This window comes from Notolepis coatsorum, assembly GCF_963971535.1.
Source record: "Notolepis coatsorum genome assembly, chromosome: 13".
In the NCBI taxonomy this organism is placed as follows: domain Eukaryota; kingdom Metazoa; phylum Chordata; class Actinopteri; order Aulopiformes; family Paralepididae; genus Notolepis; species Notolepis coatsorum.
In genome coordinates this window covers 123,557,031-123,575,762 of record NC_140177.1, presented here as the reverse complement: position 1 = coordinate 123,575,762, position 18,732 = coordinate 123,557,031, and the positions used below count along the sequence as shown (strand labels likewise).

At 43.7% G+C, this 18,732-nt stretch overlaps 1 protein-coding gene across 1 annotated transcript in view; it reads right to left on the bottom strand.

Annotated features, from left to right (window-relative positions):
• The window catches only part of nectin4b (nectin cell adhesion molecule 4b), a 57,630-nt gene that overhangs the window by 31,151 nt on the left and 7,747 nt on the right, over positions 1-18,732 (bottom strand). The window contains exons 3-4 of the mRNA XM_084327003.1: positions 7,937-8,092; positions 4,711-4,989 (exon numbers count right to left, since the gene is read on the bottom strand). Of these exons, the coding sequence (XP_084183129.1) occupies positions 4,711-4,989; positions 7,937-8,092 (435 nt within the window). The remainder of the gene's footprint in view (positions 1-4,710; positions 4,990-7,936; positions 8,093-18,732) is intronic.

Genomic DNA, 18,732 nt, shown 5'->3' with positions numbered 1-18,732 from the left:
CGGAATACGGGCGTGCGCGTGGGAGCATGCGCAAAGATATTTTTTGTATCTACTTTTTCGCCTCCTATTTTTCTCCCATCCCAATTTAGTCGTTGTGCCAATTTCCCCCCCTCCCCTTCCTGGCCGTTGCGTGCATTTGCCCCATACTTGCCGGTCTAGGGAGCCCTGAAGTCTATCAGATGCTTCCTCCGATACATGGAGACAGTCAGCAGTAGGGGTGGGAATCACCAGTTTCATCACGATACGATACGATATTTTCTATACATTTCTCTTTATATTTTATAAGTCTGCCACGATACGATATGATTCGATTCAGGTGCCTGCGATCGATATGAGATGATAACACAATCAGTAACATTTAAGGCGAGACACTGCAGGTGAATAGGCAAATATACTTTTTTTGTTGATTTTGAGATTGTTATATTTTGCTTCCTAAACATGTCTTCTATGAAACTAGTGACAATAAAACGTCAATAACACACATTTAGTTGTTTATTTTACTTCATTTTGCCTTATTGCATCCATAAATGTGCACATATTTAATGGGGAAGTGCCTCATTTGCATATATAAACATACATTTCAGAAAACTTGCAATATATTTTTTCTTAGTTTATATGTACATAACAAACTGGGAAAGTTTCATAGTGATATCTATTTAAATATGTTTTGCCTATTAGGGGGTACTACACTGTTTGTAGCCTGTGTGTAGTTCTGTTCAGTTCAATAACATCATTATTATTATTATTCAGTTATCAGGCATGTGTTTAGGTTGTCTATTACTAATGGTTTGATTAGATATTGTGTTTGTAAATATCAGTTTAAAAAAAAAGTATGGCATTTTACAATACAGAACTTTGAAGGCGTTTTCTCAAAAATGAGTTAAGAGTTTTTCCTCATACTCTTTTGAGCCAGAAATCTCCACTTCAGTAGCACTCACATACACCAAACCTTCCAGTTCTATTCATATCTATGTTCTGAAGGTATTTACAGAAGGGTTTGTTGATATCGCATTCATACCCTGATTTATATCACATTTTATTCCTAAAAACATGGCGAAATATGGAATTTTACCATAAAAATGGACTGAAGAGTATTTTCTGATTTATGGAGTGATAAAAAGAGATAATGCCTCATTTGTATATTTAAACATACAATTTCAGAAAACTTGTAATACAAAAAAGTCTTGTCTTAATATAAGTAATCAACTGGGGAAGTTTCATTGTGATATCTATTACCGGTAGTTAATTTTCTTACCCTATTCACCTGTAGTGTCTCCCCTTAAATCAACAAAAAAAAGGCAATGGAAATATCATTTGACATTTTTATTTTTGAGCTCTTCCAGACATTTAAATGAAAAACAATTTATTGTTTTTAATACAAATAGACCTCCTGTTCACCGTTTTTGGTTCGTTTTTCTTTTTTTTCCGATATTAATATCCTATTCACTGTCACAGAGAAGACAGGAAGAATAGCCCAAGCACTGCTGTGGCTAATGGGGATCCAAATAAACATAAAGCTGTATTTTGGCTGGAAAAGGCATATTGGGAGTCCGAAGGTGCAGTACCAGCCAGATCCTGTTAGTGGGGCTATTCGAGAATGCACCCTCCTTCCCAGTCCCCACTTCTCTCTGCCTATGGCTCTGGGTTAGCTTACGCTAACGTAACGTTATTTTCTATCTTTAACGCGACGTGGGCATAATGGAATGGCGAGGATTGCAAAGCAGGTTAGATGCATTTGACCCATGGCGGAATAAAACAGCAGGGACATGTTTTGGGTTGCAGAATAGGCACACTAGCCTTGCTCTAGTGACTCTCTAGACGCTAATGCTGTGTGCTGTTGATCCGAGCCGATACGAGGGATTTTCAAAATAAGAGTATCGCAATATGAACGATCTTTTTACGTTGCATTGATCCTATTTGATTATTGATAATAGATCGATATATCGATCTGGATCGATGTATCGTCCCACCCCTAGTCAGCAGCCTCTTTTCACCTGACAGCAAGGACTCTTATTGGGGAAGTGTAACGCGTGGGAGGATCACACTACCTTCACCAGTTCCCTCCCTCGCTGTGCAGGCGCCCTGACCGACCTGTAGGAGTCGCTGTTTACAACAACCAGAATACCACCCACCGGCTTCCCACCCACTGACACTGCCAATTGTGTCAGTATGACGACCGACCAAGCCGGATTCAATACCAGTGTCTCTGCAGTGGTAGACAGACGCTTAGTCCGCTGCGCTACCCGGCCACCTATGCAAAGATATTTTGACGCGAGTGTTCCCGACTGCAAAGAAAGGAGAGAGAGAGAGAGAGAGAGAGAGAGAGAGAGAAAAAGAAAGAGAGAGCTGTTGTGTAAACCCAGACGGAGAGCGTGTGATCACGTTGACTGTTGTTTACTAGTAGGCAAGTCAGGAAGTACCGTGCAACATACAAACATCCGTGTAGCAACACGTGCCAATACCTTACAGGACAGGGGCGAGCGGGGACCGGGGAGGGAGCTCTGTGTGTGTGTGCGTGTGTGTGTGCGCCAGGCCATGTGAGCGGATCGGAGCGTGAGCGGCGCGGGGCGCGGAGCGGGCTGTTTTGACGTGAGCGAGGAGTGGGTTTTAAAATGAGTCGGCGCGACGTCCGGAGCGAGAGTTCTCCTCCGCTCCAATCCACTCCAGGTCGCTCACAGTGGTTTAACACTGTTGATGTAATATATACATGCAGTACAATGCCAAAGCAACAGATGGCGATGTACAAACATGAAGGCCATTTTCAACCAATGAGAAGGGTTCAGGCTTCGTCACTGTAGAGACGCCCACCATAGATATCTATGACGCCCACACTCACTCCTGTTAAAAAAAGTATCGACGCCATTGTTGTTGACGTTAGCTTACATGCTAACGTTAATGGCAGCGACCATAGCATTGTGGCTCGGCTAGCCTATCATCGCTTAATAGAACTAGTGAATGGATAAACAACGTTATTTAACATTGCAGAATGGCTACAATTACAATGCGGCTCAATACAAACAATTGTTAAGGGGCCCAGGGGGTGTAGACTGTTGTAGTTTGAGCTCATTTACACCATGCTCCAAAAAAGAAAAAGAAAAACTGCCGAGCGATCTGGCGCGGGGAGCGGGGAGCGCTCGATTCAAGGTGAGTGGGGAGCGAGCGGAGAGCGACTTGGGAGCGGGGTCAACATGAGCGATTAGCGGAGCGGACCAAGCTTTAAAGAGCGAAGAGCGGATTTCTCGGCCGCGCCGATCCGCTCACGTGGCCTGGTGTGCGCGCGCTGGTCTTCTGAAAGACCAGATGACCGAGGAGTCGGAGGAATAACGACCAGTTGAATGCAACTACAGTTCAATAGATTAAATTAGTTTAAGATATTTAACTGTAGTTACATTCAACAGGTCGTTATTCAATAGATTAAATTAGTTAATTAAAGAGAATTTAGTTAGTTTAAGAGAATCTCAAATACATTTTATTTAGTTTCAAGTTTCAAGTTTCTTTAATAGTTGTCATACAGAAGTACAGAATACTTTCATACAAAATGCTTCTTACTGTTACGCTCCAGAGACTGTGCTAGACAAGATAGTATCAAATAACATAGTATAGCATGTAGTTTAGAAGAAGAAAATGAGGTCACAGTGTTCGGTATAGACATATGTACAATGTTCTGAGTTACCATATAATATACAATACTATGCAGTGTACTAATGTACAGTACTATATAGTGCAAAGCAGAAATGGGATGAGGTACAATTTAGGTACAATTTACGGCTATAGTTCATTTTCTTTTTAACAGTTTGTGTTTTTCTGACATGGGGGCTCAACAATAAATGACAATCAGAAATGTCAAGTTGCATGTTGTTATTCTAACCAGCTTAGTTCTGTTGCATTTCCAATTTATTTATTTAAATTATAAATTGATCAGGGATCGATAAAGAATCGGATCGATAAGCAGAATCGATAATGGAATCGTATCGATAAAATCTATCAATTCCTATCCCTACACACTACTGCGCGCGGTCCCTCTCTCTTTATCTCCCTCCCTCTCTCGCTCGTTCTCTGCCGTCTGTCGGACTCGGCACTCTGTTTGAGGAAGTAATCCACTCGCTCTGTTGAGCGAATTGTGGGCGGTGACTACAACCACAGAGCCAATCAGATCACAATCAGCTCAATCAGTGCCATATTCACTTCAGCAAAACAGTCAAATCAGAATGGCTTCGTTGAATGAGGGAAGATCTTGTGAACTCGAGATTAGACTGATGAGTCAATATGATAATTAGAGACACAGACCACATTGATATAATCCCCCCATTGCTAGGAAACAATGCTAAACACTGGAAAATGCCATTTATAATGCATGGGACCTTTAAGTACATTCAATGGCAAATACTTCTCTACTTTTACTTAAGTCGAATTTGAATGGAGGACTTTTACTTTTACCAGAGTACTCATTTATCTTGGTATTTCTACTTTTACTTAAAGGAACACGCCAACATTTTGGGAAATTATTCATTGTGCTAAGCTAGGCTAACATGCAGCCAGACAGCTTTCTACCGAACGCACAGAGAGGAAACTGGTATCCATCTTCTAGTCTCTCTCTGGAGAAGAATGTAAGCTAATTTCCCAAAATGTTGGCGTGTTCCTTTAAGTAAAAAGGGAACTGGTGTACTTCTCCCAATGCCGCTTGTGGCCACGCCTCCTCGCAGTACTCACAGTGGACCACCAGGCGGTTGGAGAGCCTGCGCGGGCGCTCCAGGCCGGGGTGCCAGACCAGGCAGTCGAGCCGCTTGCCATTCATGCTGCGCAGCGGGTGCAGGGAGTAGTAGCTGGACACGGCGCCGCCCTCCGAGGTGCGGTTCTGGGACCGGCCCGGCAGGTCGGAGTCCCAGGAGACACGGGGGGGTGGGCGGCCCACGGCGCGGCAGGAGGCCGCCACGCGGTACGCCTGGCCCTCCACCAGTACCACAGGCTCCAGGGAGGAGATGGGTAAGCCTGGGGGCGGGAGAGGAACGGTTATCGGCGGGATTCAGCGATTTGGTGTGGTACAGGCAGTGGTAACTGAGTATTCTTACTCAAGTACGGTACTTAAGTACATTTTTGAACTACTTGTACTTTGAGAGTATTTTCATTTTAGGGAACTACATTTCAAGGGAAATATTGTACTTTTTATTCTTACTTTTTCCGAACCCATCAGTTACTAGTTAGTTACTTTGAAGAAAAGGATTTTGCATAGAAAAGATAATATATACAAAATAAGAAATGTATGAAGATTATATACTTTCACATTTGAAGCCGGTCAACTTCAAGAGGACGTAATCAGAGCAGTGTAACTGGACCGCATACCACTTTAACATAACCTTTACTCAGAGCAGCATAACTGGACCACATACCACTTTAACACAACCGTTAATCAGAGCAGCATAACTGGACCACACACCACTTTAACATAACCTTTAATCAGAGCAGCATAACTGGACCACATACCACTTTAACACATCCAATAGCAAATACTTCTCTACTTTTACTTAAGTATAATTTGAATGGAGGACTTTTACCAGAGTACTCATTTATCTGAGTATTTCTACTTTCACTTAAGTAAAAGGAACTGTGTACTTCTTCCACCACTGAGTACAAGATGTAGACTGTTTGTCAATTGGTGTGTCAACAACAATCTGTCAGACACTGCGGAACACCAAATGTTAAACTATAAAACGTAACCGTCAGATTCCATGGTAAAACAGAATAAATTGTATTCTTATGAACGTTAACGGTTCAGTCTAGACTGATATGAACATGAATAATCATCTCCAAAAAGCCCAAAACAAAAACAGGTAAGGCCTAAGGGGCTTTAATCCTGAGGCTGGTCTCCTGACAATGAATAGACGGAGACTAACTTTGTATAGACTCTGACGGTACCTGCCTGGGGGGATACCCGTCTGGGGAAATGGGCACATGTTCTACGCTACAGGACAGTTCAGTTAGTGTTTGTGAACAACACGCACCACTCTCTCCAGAGAATCTGAGATCACATGCTTTCGAGCAACACTAGTACTTATTGTACTTATTTTATGCCTATTCTTATGTCAGCACGTTTACGTTGCACTACTTTTATTGTCTTTTATACCTATTCTTATGTCTGCACTTTATGCATTGCTTTTATTCTGTCAACTGTATGTTAATTTTATGCTATTTGCTGTGAAGCACTTTTAGCTGCAATCCATGTATGAAAGGTGCTATATAAATAATGTTTTATTATTATTACCCTCCAATCAGCGATGTCACTGGGATGTAAAATCTGGGATTACCCTCCAATCTGTGAAATCACTGATGTAAAATCTGAGATTACCCTCCAATCCGTGATGTAAAATCTGAGATTACCCTCCAATCCGTGATGTCACTGGGATGTAAAATCTGGGACTGCTCCATAGACAACGAATGGGGCTCTGTATGATGCCATAAAATGTGTACGAGTGGTGTGTGTTCATACATTACGGATCGAACCATGATAGGGCACAGGAAGAACATTGTGTGAATTCTAAAAACGGGTGCTATTCGCCTTTAAAAGGAGCACGCCAACATTTGTCAATTAGCTTACAGTCTTCTCCAGAGAGAGACAAGAAGATAGATACCAGTTTCCTCTCTGTGTTCAGTAGAAAGCCATCTGGCTGCATGTTAGCCTAGCTTAGCACAACGAAATGAAGCGGACAGTGCATTGTCCAACTAACACCTCTCCCGAAGGCTAACCGGCACTGTCCGCTTCCATTCATTGTGCTAAGCTAGGCTAACGTGCAGCCAGATAGCTTTCTACTGAACACAGAGAGGAAACTGGTATCCATCTTCTTGTCTCTCTCTGGAGAAGACGGTAAGCCAATTTCCCAAAATGTTGGCGTGTTCCTTTAACACATTGAGTGCCAACGAGAAATCTCGTTATTTAATCGTTATTTCTTTTATTATCGATATCCATTCATTTTTCATCAATCCAGCCTCACGTTATCATTGGGACTGTCTGTGAGCTCGAAAAGGGCAAATACCGCCCGCTATCGTCTCCCGGATGGTATTGCACCCATTGGAATGGACTCAATAAAAATGCATGGGGGGAAAAAACTCCGGATTCCAGATTTTACTTCTGAGGCAATGTAACCTGAGACTATTGCATTCATTGAGGGGACTGGAAGCAGCGTGGATTATGTGTTTCGAGGTTGGATCAATAAACGATCAATATTTGGAATGGCGATCAGGAATTGGAATACTCTTTTTGCAGAACATCTGATGTGAGGTAAGGACTTTATTTTACCAGTCTTGGGGTAATCATATGTTTTTTTTCACATATTTCACAACGTGTGTGTGTGTGTGGCTGTGTGTGCGTGTATGACGTTAGCGCTGACCAGGGCATAGATAATCGATTTTTCAGCCCGCTTCTCTAGCGTGCATAAGTACACATATACTATCGATAATCTAGCGTTTATTTGAAAACTATTCATAAATAGGCCGAAAAACTACAACGTGTTTTGTGTATTCCAGTAAATGGCTATTTCCGCGGATTTTTCTGGAATCACTAGAAATCTTCAAAACTATACTCATATTCAAAACGGTATAAAACGGAAATGTACTGATGAAAAAACAATCCGTTTCGTACATGTTGACTGCAAGCAAGTCATTGATAAGCGACGGGCGTATTAGACACATAGCCATAATTTAAGATATAGTTTATGCGTTCAAATGTGCTCGCCCTCTCATTGACTAAAGCGCTGGCACTCAAGCGATAAATAGCGCACCCCCTGCTGGCAATCAAAGTGTTAAGGCTGTGGTTCTCAACCCGGGGCTCGGGAACCTCCCCAGAGGTGTAGAAACATCCACCTCCATCACACACATAGGCTACGTTCACACTGCAAGCCTAGGGTGGAGAGGAAGAGGAGGGGTTGAAGAAGGCGTCTCTTACTCCAGACGGTGAGCGCGATGCGTCTCTCAAAGTTCCCAGACGGGAACGTGGAGATGTGACAGATGTAGCTCCCCTCGTCAGACTCCTCTGTGTTGGGGATGAGCAGGGCAGAGTTCTCCGTGGGGCTGGTGCTCTCGAACCTCACCCTCCCAGACTCTGACACACACACACACACACAGGGGAGGAATCTTGAGTTAGTCCTGGCAAGCACTCAGGGTACATCCGCTCTATACTGGAGTCATTTCTATGTAATGAATCATTGGAACCAAACAATGGCACGGCACGTCTGCTTTCATGCAACCGACAGTTTCTCGATGTCACATACCGTGTATACACTAGAGACAAATGGACAAGGTATATAAAAGATGGGAGGTCTGGTAGTTTGATGTCAAGACTGTTTCAATACGTCATTGTACTTAGGTTGTACTTTAGTTTGTATAGTGTTGGGACTTATTCCTCTTTTACTTACTTTTTGTTACTGTAGGAAGCACATTCTCAGGGGCTCATACAGAACCAAGCATTTAACTGTAATGTACATGTACTTTATACGTGACAAATAAAAGCAAACTTGAAACTAGAAACTACACCCATCCCAAAGCACTCAACATATGCCCCATCTTCAGACGGGTGAGTGGGGCAGAGTAGAATCTAAACTTGTATACCGAGGGACAAAATGGTGTCCTAGAAGCCGCCATGTCAGCACCTTAGGTGTGCGCAAAATATCAGTTCAGTATAATATCACAACACTTTCTCCCACCGTACTGCACTGATAATGGAAGTTTATCTTTAAACAATTAATATAAGGGGGCGGCTACGTGGCGTAGTGGGCAAGGCGCTCGCCACGAATGCGGAGACGCTGGGATCGCCTGTTCGATCCCAGCGCTCCACATTGCTTTCAGTTTAGCTGGTCGTCTGTACTAATACACATTGGCCGTATTAGGGGTGGGAAACTGATGGGTGGGGATCGGGCGTTGTGGACAGCGACTCCTACAGGTCGGTTGGTGCGCCTGCGCAGTAGAATCAAGAAGTGTCGGGGGCAGCGTGAGCCTCCCACGCGTTACTCCTCGCCACTGAGAGATCGAGCTGCGCAGGTGAAAAGATGCGACTGCTGTTACCTCAAGTACCGGAGGGGACTTGTGCTATGTATGACTTAGTCCACATTGCAGCCGGCTTGTGGGAGGCAAGAAACAGCGTTCGTGACAGGGGAGGGTTGAATTGGATGATACGAAATTGGGATGGGAGAAAAATATAGAAAATGGGAGAAAAAGTGGATAAAAAAATAAATTAATATAAGGTTCCAATTAAATCGCAAAATTCACTGAGTGAAGTGACTGAAAGACATTCAAATGCATCAAGTAATTGATTCAAACGCCTTTTACTCAGCTGAAATTATATTCCTTTATGTTATGGCAATAAAAAGACAGTTATTTACTAAGTAAGTACTAAGGCTGTCAACGTTTTATTTAATTTTTTTTACTAGACTTCACTCGGGTGTATTATCGATACTCTCATTGATACCATGCTTGTTTCTGACTGTGCGTGTGTGTGTGTGTGAGAGAGATGAGGAAAGGGCAAGAGAGAAAGAGAGCTGGGAGAGTGTGTGAGAGAGCGATTAATTTGATTAATCGCGAGTTAACCCTTTCTCCGCCGAAGCGCGATGCGTAATCTGCCAATGACGGGTTACGCCGTCTTTGAGATCAATATTTCATATTTTCATCATGGTATTCACATTTCACCCACGGAGTCTTTGCTGGTGTTGTAAGACTCCGCTCAACTCTGCAACGCCTCAATACCGCCACCTGGTGGCCGATCGGCGAGTTGCCAAAACCGGAAGTGGCCGGAAGTGCTTAGTCCGTCCCCTATTCTGTCCGGACTCTATCCAGACACTGTGCATATCGATCCGTTGCCATAACTCAATAAACAACATGATTGGACGTATATTAGTATTATACAAACCGGAACTGGATCACCTAGATCAACATCCCATAATAGCGATATTTTTGCTCCACGCTCATCACCCAACGGTAAGAGGAGACTGGGGTGAGTTTCAGCGTTTTTCTTTACCATTTTCGATACAAACTGCTCTGATCTATATATCAGGTATGATATGGCTATATCTCACGTTCTATGAAATACTGCAGAAAACGATAACATATTTATACTCTAGACCGTATTATTGTATGAATGTGTGAATGAAAAAGTAAAACGTTCCTACATCCTGAACGATAGATAATTGATGTTGAACTTCATAAAAGTCAGACAAAGCTTTCCAAAAGCTCAAACAGTGAACTCCAAGCCCACGTGGTTGAACTAAAAATCCAAAGAAACAGACTAAGAAATGACGTAAACACCATGATCAGAACCGCAAAAAGAAATTTCATCAACGACAAAACTGAGGAAAACAAAAACAAACCCCGCAAACTTTGGAAATTACTCAATAATCAACTAGGCTGCAGTAAAAAACTTAAAACCAGATTCTCAAACATAAACATAAAGACGGACAACACGCTCATCACAGACAAGCTGGATGTAGCCAATTACTTAAACATCTTCTTCACAAACATAGCCACAACACTGGTAAACAAACTACCCTCCCACTCAGGGCATTATGGGGTAGAACACATAGTAGCATACTACAAAAACCTAGGGGTCCACAAAGACGACTTCAAACTTGAAATGGTAACAACCGATGAGGTACTCAAAAAATTGAGCGCCCTCCAACCTAACAAGGCCACTGGCCATGACAACATCCCCTCCAAATTCCTCAGAGACGCAGCAGCCGCCATCACCCCAGTCATCACACACATAATAAACCTCTATAAAAACCCGTTTTAAACCTTTATAAAACAGGGGCACGTCCCCAAGGACTTCAAAATTGCGAGAGTGACCCCTCTACACAAAAAGGGCAGCAAATTAGACACAGGCAACTACCGCCCTGTTTCTATTCTTACCTCCATCTCGAAAGTCATGGAGAAAATAGTCTATGAACAGGTCGAAAAGTACTTGGCGGAAAAAAATCTAATCTACGAATTCCAATCTGGCTTCAGAACGTCCCACTCCACCGACACATGCCTCCTCTATTTGAACGACCACATCAAACAAGAGGTGGACGCGGGCAAATACTGCGGCATGGTCATGCTGGACCTACAAAAGGCCTTCGACACTGTCAATCACTCCATTCTAATGGGCAAGCTAAAAGCAATTGGTTTTGATAGCTTATCAGTGAGCTGGATGCAATCCTACCTGGAGGGGAGAGAACAGATGGTAGAGGTAAACGGTACTCTATCCCCCCCCCCTCACAGTGAGCTGTGGTGTCCCACAAGGAAGCATACTAGGACCGCTACTCGTCCTAATTTATGCAAATGACATGTCGTCAGCCTGTGACTGCAACTTGTTCCTGTTTGCGGACGACTCAGCCCTGCTGGTCTCTGACAAGAACAAATTGCAGGTTGAAAAAACCCTCAGCACGGAACTAGGCAAAATCTGCATATGGCTCACTGATAACAAACTATCATTACACATGGGCAAAACAGAGTCCATTCTCTTCGGTTCAAATAACAAACTCAGCAAGACCGACGGATTCTCAGTTACAGTGGGTGACAATATTGTCACAAGGAAAGACGAAATTACCTACCTGGGTTCCATCCTAGAGGCAAATCTTTCCTGTGACAAAATGGCATCCAATGTGTAACTGAGGGGTACAATTCCCTGACTGTATTGATAAGTATGGTATCATTAAACCACTACCGCTTTATGTACTTTAACTACTGGCCACACAGTACATGATATAGATATGATGAACACTTTCCCACCATGAAACCAAGTCCACACAAATGTATGAGTCGAATATTTAATATATAGCAAAGGGTATATACAACGTTCACTTAATGACATTTATGATTTGAATGCACTTGTAAGGCAAATTAGTATTCGTAGGCAAATCAACATTGAATGTCCAATCTCTGGTTACGCAGGAAGCAAGTATACAACCTGGTTCTTTAGGGAACTATAGCGATGGTACTTAATGATTATAGCTGGATATACTAAAAGGGGGGGTCCTGCTGGTTGTAAGTCAGTAGGGGGGGGGGGTTAGGAGAGCCGCCGGCGATATCCCATCTGGCCAACGATTTCTTGGGAGAATTCAGAGTGCTGAACACGGTGCCCACAGAACCTTGGTCCACAGATGAATACAGTTGGGCCCTCTTGTAGACGGTAGCTGCCGGTCCACAACGAAGAGACGTGAGGCGACCTCACTCGGGGTAGAGCGCCGTCTCACCTGGACTCCTCTCGGGGGGTAGTTCCAACACTCACCAGTGTTGGCTGTTATCCATGGCATAAATCAAAGCACCCAAAGCAAGTAGATAATCCAAGCCGTGTAGGGCTCGCCGTCGTCCGGGTAAGGTAATCCAATGTGCAGGTCCACTCGTCCTAGCCCAGAACTCCTCGGATGAGAGCACCACACGTGGTCTGCCCAGCCTGGTTAAGACTCTAGATAACGCGAGGAAACGATGGGGGTACTACTCACTGTACAACTCTAACCGAACGATGCACCATACATAATAGACTATTATTAACTTAATAGAAATACGTCCCACTCGACGGTATAGTGCCAAACTATGACAATTCAACTATTAATCCACACGATGTCTCAATGCCATTCTGAGGCCAAGTTGACCATACTGCACCACACGTGTATCGTGGGTGAGGCTTAACGTCTTGCCACTAGGTTGGAGGGTAAAGAACTAAGGGCTAAGGGACTAAAAGAAAGTTCTACTTTACTTGCGCCATATATATATGCGCTGTGAACAAATAGTACCATTCGTATTTCGCCAGACGTATTCCTATGCGGAACCGGGCTAGTAACGACATGTTCGTCGGCACGATTGAACTTGAACCAAGGGGCTTGGCTGCTGGCGCCAAGTTCTTGTCCAATGAGAGAATGAAACTATTATGGGCTGTTAGTAGACTAAAGGGATATTCAGTGTATATGTACAAGGAATATACAAGGGATATCAAACGATATACAAATACTATTAAATATATATCCATAAATAAATATATATATTCGGTTTAATCTGATCCTTCACAACACAATGTAATAAAAAAAGTCAACCAACGAACTAGATTCTTGTACCGGATCTCCTCTCTGGTAAACAAGAATACCCTGAAGACTCTGGCAGGAGCACTCATTCAAGGGTACTATGACTATGCGTGCACCTCATGGTACCAAAGCACCTCAAAGGCGCTTAAAACAAAATTACAAACATCACAAAACAAACTGGTCAGACTACTACTTGACCTGAACCCCAGAACCCACCTCACCCCTGCCCACTTTGCCAACCTAGGATGGCTTAGAGTAGACGACAGAGTACAGCAACTTGCAATGGGCCTGGTCTACAAGATACACTATACGACCGGGGTGCCCATGTACATGTCAAAATACTTCCCAAAGGTCAGTGAATACCACAACCACTACACCAGAGGAAGCTCAACAAATCATGTTAAACCCAGATTCGGCTCAAACAAGGGACTAAACACGTTTCGCAATTATGCCACAACAATGTGGAACGCCCTACCCAAAGCTGTAAAGGAATGTGAATCCCTGCCCACATTCAAAACCGCTCTTAAAGAGCACCTACGGGAGGCTGCAATTCGAAACTGGCCACCGTAAATGCCCAAAACCCCCACCACCTCTTAATAGACAGTCTCCTCACCACCGCATGTATATATTCCCTCCCCGCCGTATGAGGAGATTTCCCACCCACCCACCCACCCCCTCCTAATGTACAGTCCCCTCCCCATCATATGTATATACTCTGTCAGGATCTAGGGGTAACAGTACTGTATATTTGAATACCGTTATGTCACAAATGTATCAGTACTAAATACCTATATGTCCCTATGCCATAAATGTCATGTATGTTGTGTATGTCATAAATGTCTATATGAATTGAAAATGGGGGACCCTGATGGAAACAAGACAAACGTCTTTCTCTGGTCTGCATCCCCTTAACAATTGTATGTATTGAGCCGTACTGTATTGTACCCATTCTGCAATCTGTTAAATAAAGTTCTCATTCATTCATTCATTCATTCATTCATTCAATGGGCCATAGTAATGTCAATTTAGCAATATAATTTAAAAAGTTATAGCCCTGCAAAGAAGGTGAACATCTCCATAGACAAATAGAGCTGGAAGAGAGGCTACAAGGATGGATATAAGCTCCGGAAAAGAATGGGTTAACTATGGAAAATCATGCGATTAATCAGATTAAATATTTTAATCGATTGACAGCACTAATAAGTACAGAAGTGAGAGAAGAACAGTACAAATCTAGGTCTGGTTCACAAGCATATTCCTGGATCTCAGAGTAGACTACTGGTATATTTCACTTGGCTACTACCGGTATCATATATCATATCATTATTTCAATGAGTCTGTGTCCCAGAGCGACGGGGGGGGGGAGACGACAATGACTTAATGTCTTCCGCTGGTCTCCCAGACTGAAATCATTTAAGAACCCACGCTTTAAAGGTCCCGCGCAACATTAAGAACACAATACTATGGTATTGTGTCCCAAGTATCATGGTAATAATCGTAATGGAGAATTCACACCTCTGACTCACTTCATCCTTTGTTATCGTAAAGGAAACATGTACGCTCTGTGAACACAGCAGCGGTCTGGTGATGACAGTGAGCATCGTTGTTGAGGAGGGTAAAGCCTGGTGGACCACATCAGAGGGAGGTCTCGGCTGCATGCGTCCTTCAAAAGGCTGCACCTCGACACGTTTCATTAAATAAACTGTGGTATGAACATAATGTTACATACAAAACCTGATTCATGTCAGATGATTCATGTCAGACACGATAATCGATACTTGGTCTGTTGGTCATACTATATATATGTGCTGTGCAGGTACTTATTTTATTGTGTATCTTCTTTGTTTGGAGTCAGTTGCGTCATGTCTGTATGTATGTGTGCGTCTGTGGCTGAAAATGTCCCAGCTGATGGGACAATAAAGTGACTCTTGACTTGAGGTTGTATTATTAAGGCTATATTGCTCTACTGTGTCTATACCATTGTGTGTAATAAAGTTTATTTTAATTGTGTAATGCTCCAACAACATAGTAGTATTGGAACGTGGGTTTGGACCAATGCAGTGAGTGAGTTTTTCCTTACCTTCGCGTGGGGTATGTTTACATTTTATTTTGGATTTCATGGTGTTTTTTGTTTTGTTCTTGATTTATTGTGATGTTTCTTCTTGACTTGTTTAAAGAAGACGTGTCCGGCCCATGGGGACATTAACGTGTGTTGTCGGGCCTTACAAATACATTTGATTTATGCAAAGACTCGATACTGTACGTGTGAATGTACCTTTCAAATCAACCACTTAGGTGTGACTTTTGTTTTCCGAATGTCTCCTCAGAATTCCATCTTTGGGTGGCTGAGTGGCGCAGTGGGCAAGGCGCTCGCCACTAACGCAGGAGACGCTGGTATCGAGCCCAGCTCTCGGCGTTGCTACCGGCTTGGCCGGCCGTCATACTAACACAATTGGCAGTGTTAGAGGGTGGGAAAGCCGGTGGGTGGGGATTGGATGCTGTGGACAGCGACTCCTACAGGTCGGTTGGGTGACGCCGGTGCGGCGGAAACAGGAAGTAGCGGGGGCAGCGTGAGCCTCCCACGCGTTACTCCTCGCCACTGAGAGTTCGAGCTGCTGCGGTGAAAAGATGAGACAGGCTGCCTCCTCGTGTACCGGAGGGGACGCGTGTAGCTTATTCCCAGCAGAAGAGTGCGTCGCGTTTCTCTGATTGGCCATGTGACCGCGGCAGCGCGAGAGAGCGGCAGTGCGGAAATAGGCTGCATCCTCCACGTCAAGAAAGACAGACAGGCATTCTCTGTGACAAACCCTAACCTTAACCAACTCCGAAAGAATGCCTAACCTTAACCCTCCCTAACCTTAACCAACTCCGAAAGAATGCCTAAACTTAACCAGCGGAAGAATGCACGTTTATAGCGAGAGATGATAAAGCTAAAAAAGAAAAAAAAAAGGAAATTGAAGTGATTCGAACTTGTGACCAACCGCACCGCAGGCTCCACAGCACGGCGGCATACCAGTTGAGCTAAGCGTCGAATGAAAAACATCGGGGATTACGGCTACATAATGCCGCAAGCTCTGCCGCTCCGCTCTGCGGCTGCCGCGGGGCGTGTCGCAGCCAATCAGGGAAAACGCGGAAGCACTCGGCAGCACTCTTCCGCTGGGAATAAAGAATAGGCGGAGGGGACACATGATGCAAGGCTTCTATCCTCACTACAGCCGACCAGTGGGAGGCATAGTCTAGCAACGTTCAAGACAGGGGAGGGAAGAATTGGATCATACAAAATTGGGATGGGAGAAAAAAATATAAAAAGAGAAAAAGTGGATACAAAAAAAAGAATTCCATCTTTGAATTCTATAGCTTTCAAACTGCCATCAGAATGTTCGGTCCTCAAAATGAGAAATGACAGGTGTAATGGTACATCTCAACTAGAGCTGGGCCGTTAACGTGCTACGTTAACGCGAGACTATTATCGCGCGATAATACAATTGACGCCGTTAATCTATTTCTCAAAGTTGGGTCTGTATTGTCCTTAAATACTTGCCGTAGTTCCCAGCGTGACGCTGTGTGTGGTACCGGGAAGTGATTGCACAAGTATGTACCGGAGCTGTAGTCAGAATAATGTGTCAAACTAAAGTAGTGGTCCGGTAATCATTGTTATACAGGTGAGGTTAAGAAGTCCTCAGGATATAACACAATTCGGCGATGAGGACGTCTGAATCTGCGCAATGCAAGAAAGAAGAAGTCCATCGGGAGCTTTGTTTACCATATATTAACGTTAGCTTAGCGAGTTAGCATGTTAGCTCACGTTGCTCAGGCGGCACTTGGAAGGATCTACAAGAGGAGGAAATCCACTTTACACACTAAAGGAAGGATCGACTGGACTATCGTGAGTGTTTACAACAGAAATGGCTTGGGTTATTGGAAATATTGGACCGTTTGATGACAATGTGGAGCAATATGAAATGAAAATGGGGGACCCTGATGTAAACAAGACAAACGTCTTTCTCTGGTCTGCATCCCCTTAACACTTTCTCTGCCACGCTTATATCCATCAATGTTTGATCACTGCAGGGCTGTACGCTAAGCTTTTTCACTAGGGGCACACTTGCCCCTAAATGAGAAATTTAGGGGCAAAAAATATTTTTTAGGGGCGAATTTTTAAATTTAAATTTAAATTTTACCATTATTTATATCGATTGTTTTTGATTTAAAAAAAAATAAATAATTTTATATAATTTTTTTTTTAATAAAATATATATATTATATAATCATACTTGTAGTTGTATTATCTGCGAGACATCGCCACCACGCAACAAGTCTAAATGCTCGCTATATGCAACCAGCTCCACTGTCTGTGTGTACTGAGTAGCCTCCAGCTACGGCCAGGATTCTCCGGAGCTGCAGCTGGGCCCTATACTGTAGCCTCCAGCTACGGCCAGGATTCTCCGGTGCTGCAGCTGGTCCCTATTGACTATATTCAGCGTGCCCTCAGCTCGAATACGCATCGACTCAGTGTTATAAGACATTGATATCAGGACGGAGCTATCTGAACTATTTAGTTTAATGGGACGTTTCGTTTTGAACAGTAAGCTAACGCAAGCTATCATGCACTACTAGACTTACTGGAGCATTTGTTGATAGCTATCAGTAGCTAGCCGGCTGGCAGGCTCACCGAGGTCCCAGTGTTTACAACAGCCACGGGTGCGAGAGGGCTGGAGGAGGAGCAGATGCCGCAGCTCTCTCCGTGTGTCTGAGTTCAGTTCAGTTCGGCTCACTATAGGAGGTCGAAGCAATATGAAGCAATACTAACTTTACTTTTCTTCATAGCTAAATCAGACAGACACAACATCCCTTCCAAATTCCTCAGAGACTCAGCAGCCGCCATCACCCCAATCATCACACACATAATAAACCTCTCCATAAAACAGGGACACGTCCCCAAGGACTTCAAAATTGCGAGGGTGACCCCTCTGCACAAAAAGGGCAGCAAATTAGACCCAGGCAACTACCGCCCTGTTTCTATTCTCACCTCCATCTCGAAAGTCATGGAAAAAATAGTCTACGAACAGGTCGAAAAGTACCTAGCGGAAAAAAATCTAATCTACGAATTCCAATCTGGCTTCAGAACATCCCACTCCACTGACACATGCCTTCTCTATTTGAACGACCACATCAAAGAGGTGGACGCAGGCAAATACTGCGGCATGGTCATGCTGGACCTACAAAAGGCCTTTGACACGGTCAATCACTCCATTCTGATTGACAAGCTAAAAGCAATTGGTTTTGATAGTCTATCAGTGAGCTGGATGCAATCCTACCTTGAGGGGAGGGAACAGATGGTGGAGGTAAACGGTACCCTATCCCCCCCCCTCACAGTGAGCTGTGGTGTTCCACAAGGAAGCATACTAGGACCGCTACTGTTCCTAATTTATGCAAATGACATGTAGTCAGCTTGTGACTGCAACTTGTTTCTGTTTGCGGACGACTCAGCCCTGCTGGTCTCTGACAAGAACAAGTTACAGGTTGAAAAAACCCTCAGCTCGGAACTAGGCAGAATCTGCATATGGCTCGCTGATAACAAACTATCATTACACATGGGCAAAACAGAGTCCATTCTCTTCAGTTCAAATAACAAACTCAGCAAGACCGACGGCTTCTCAGTTACAGTGGGTGACAATATTGTCACAAGGAAAGA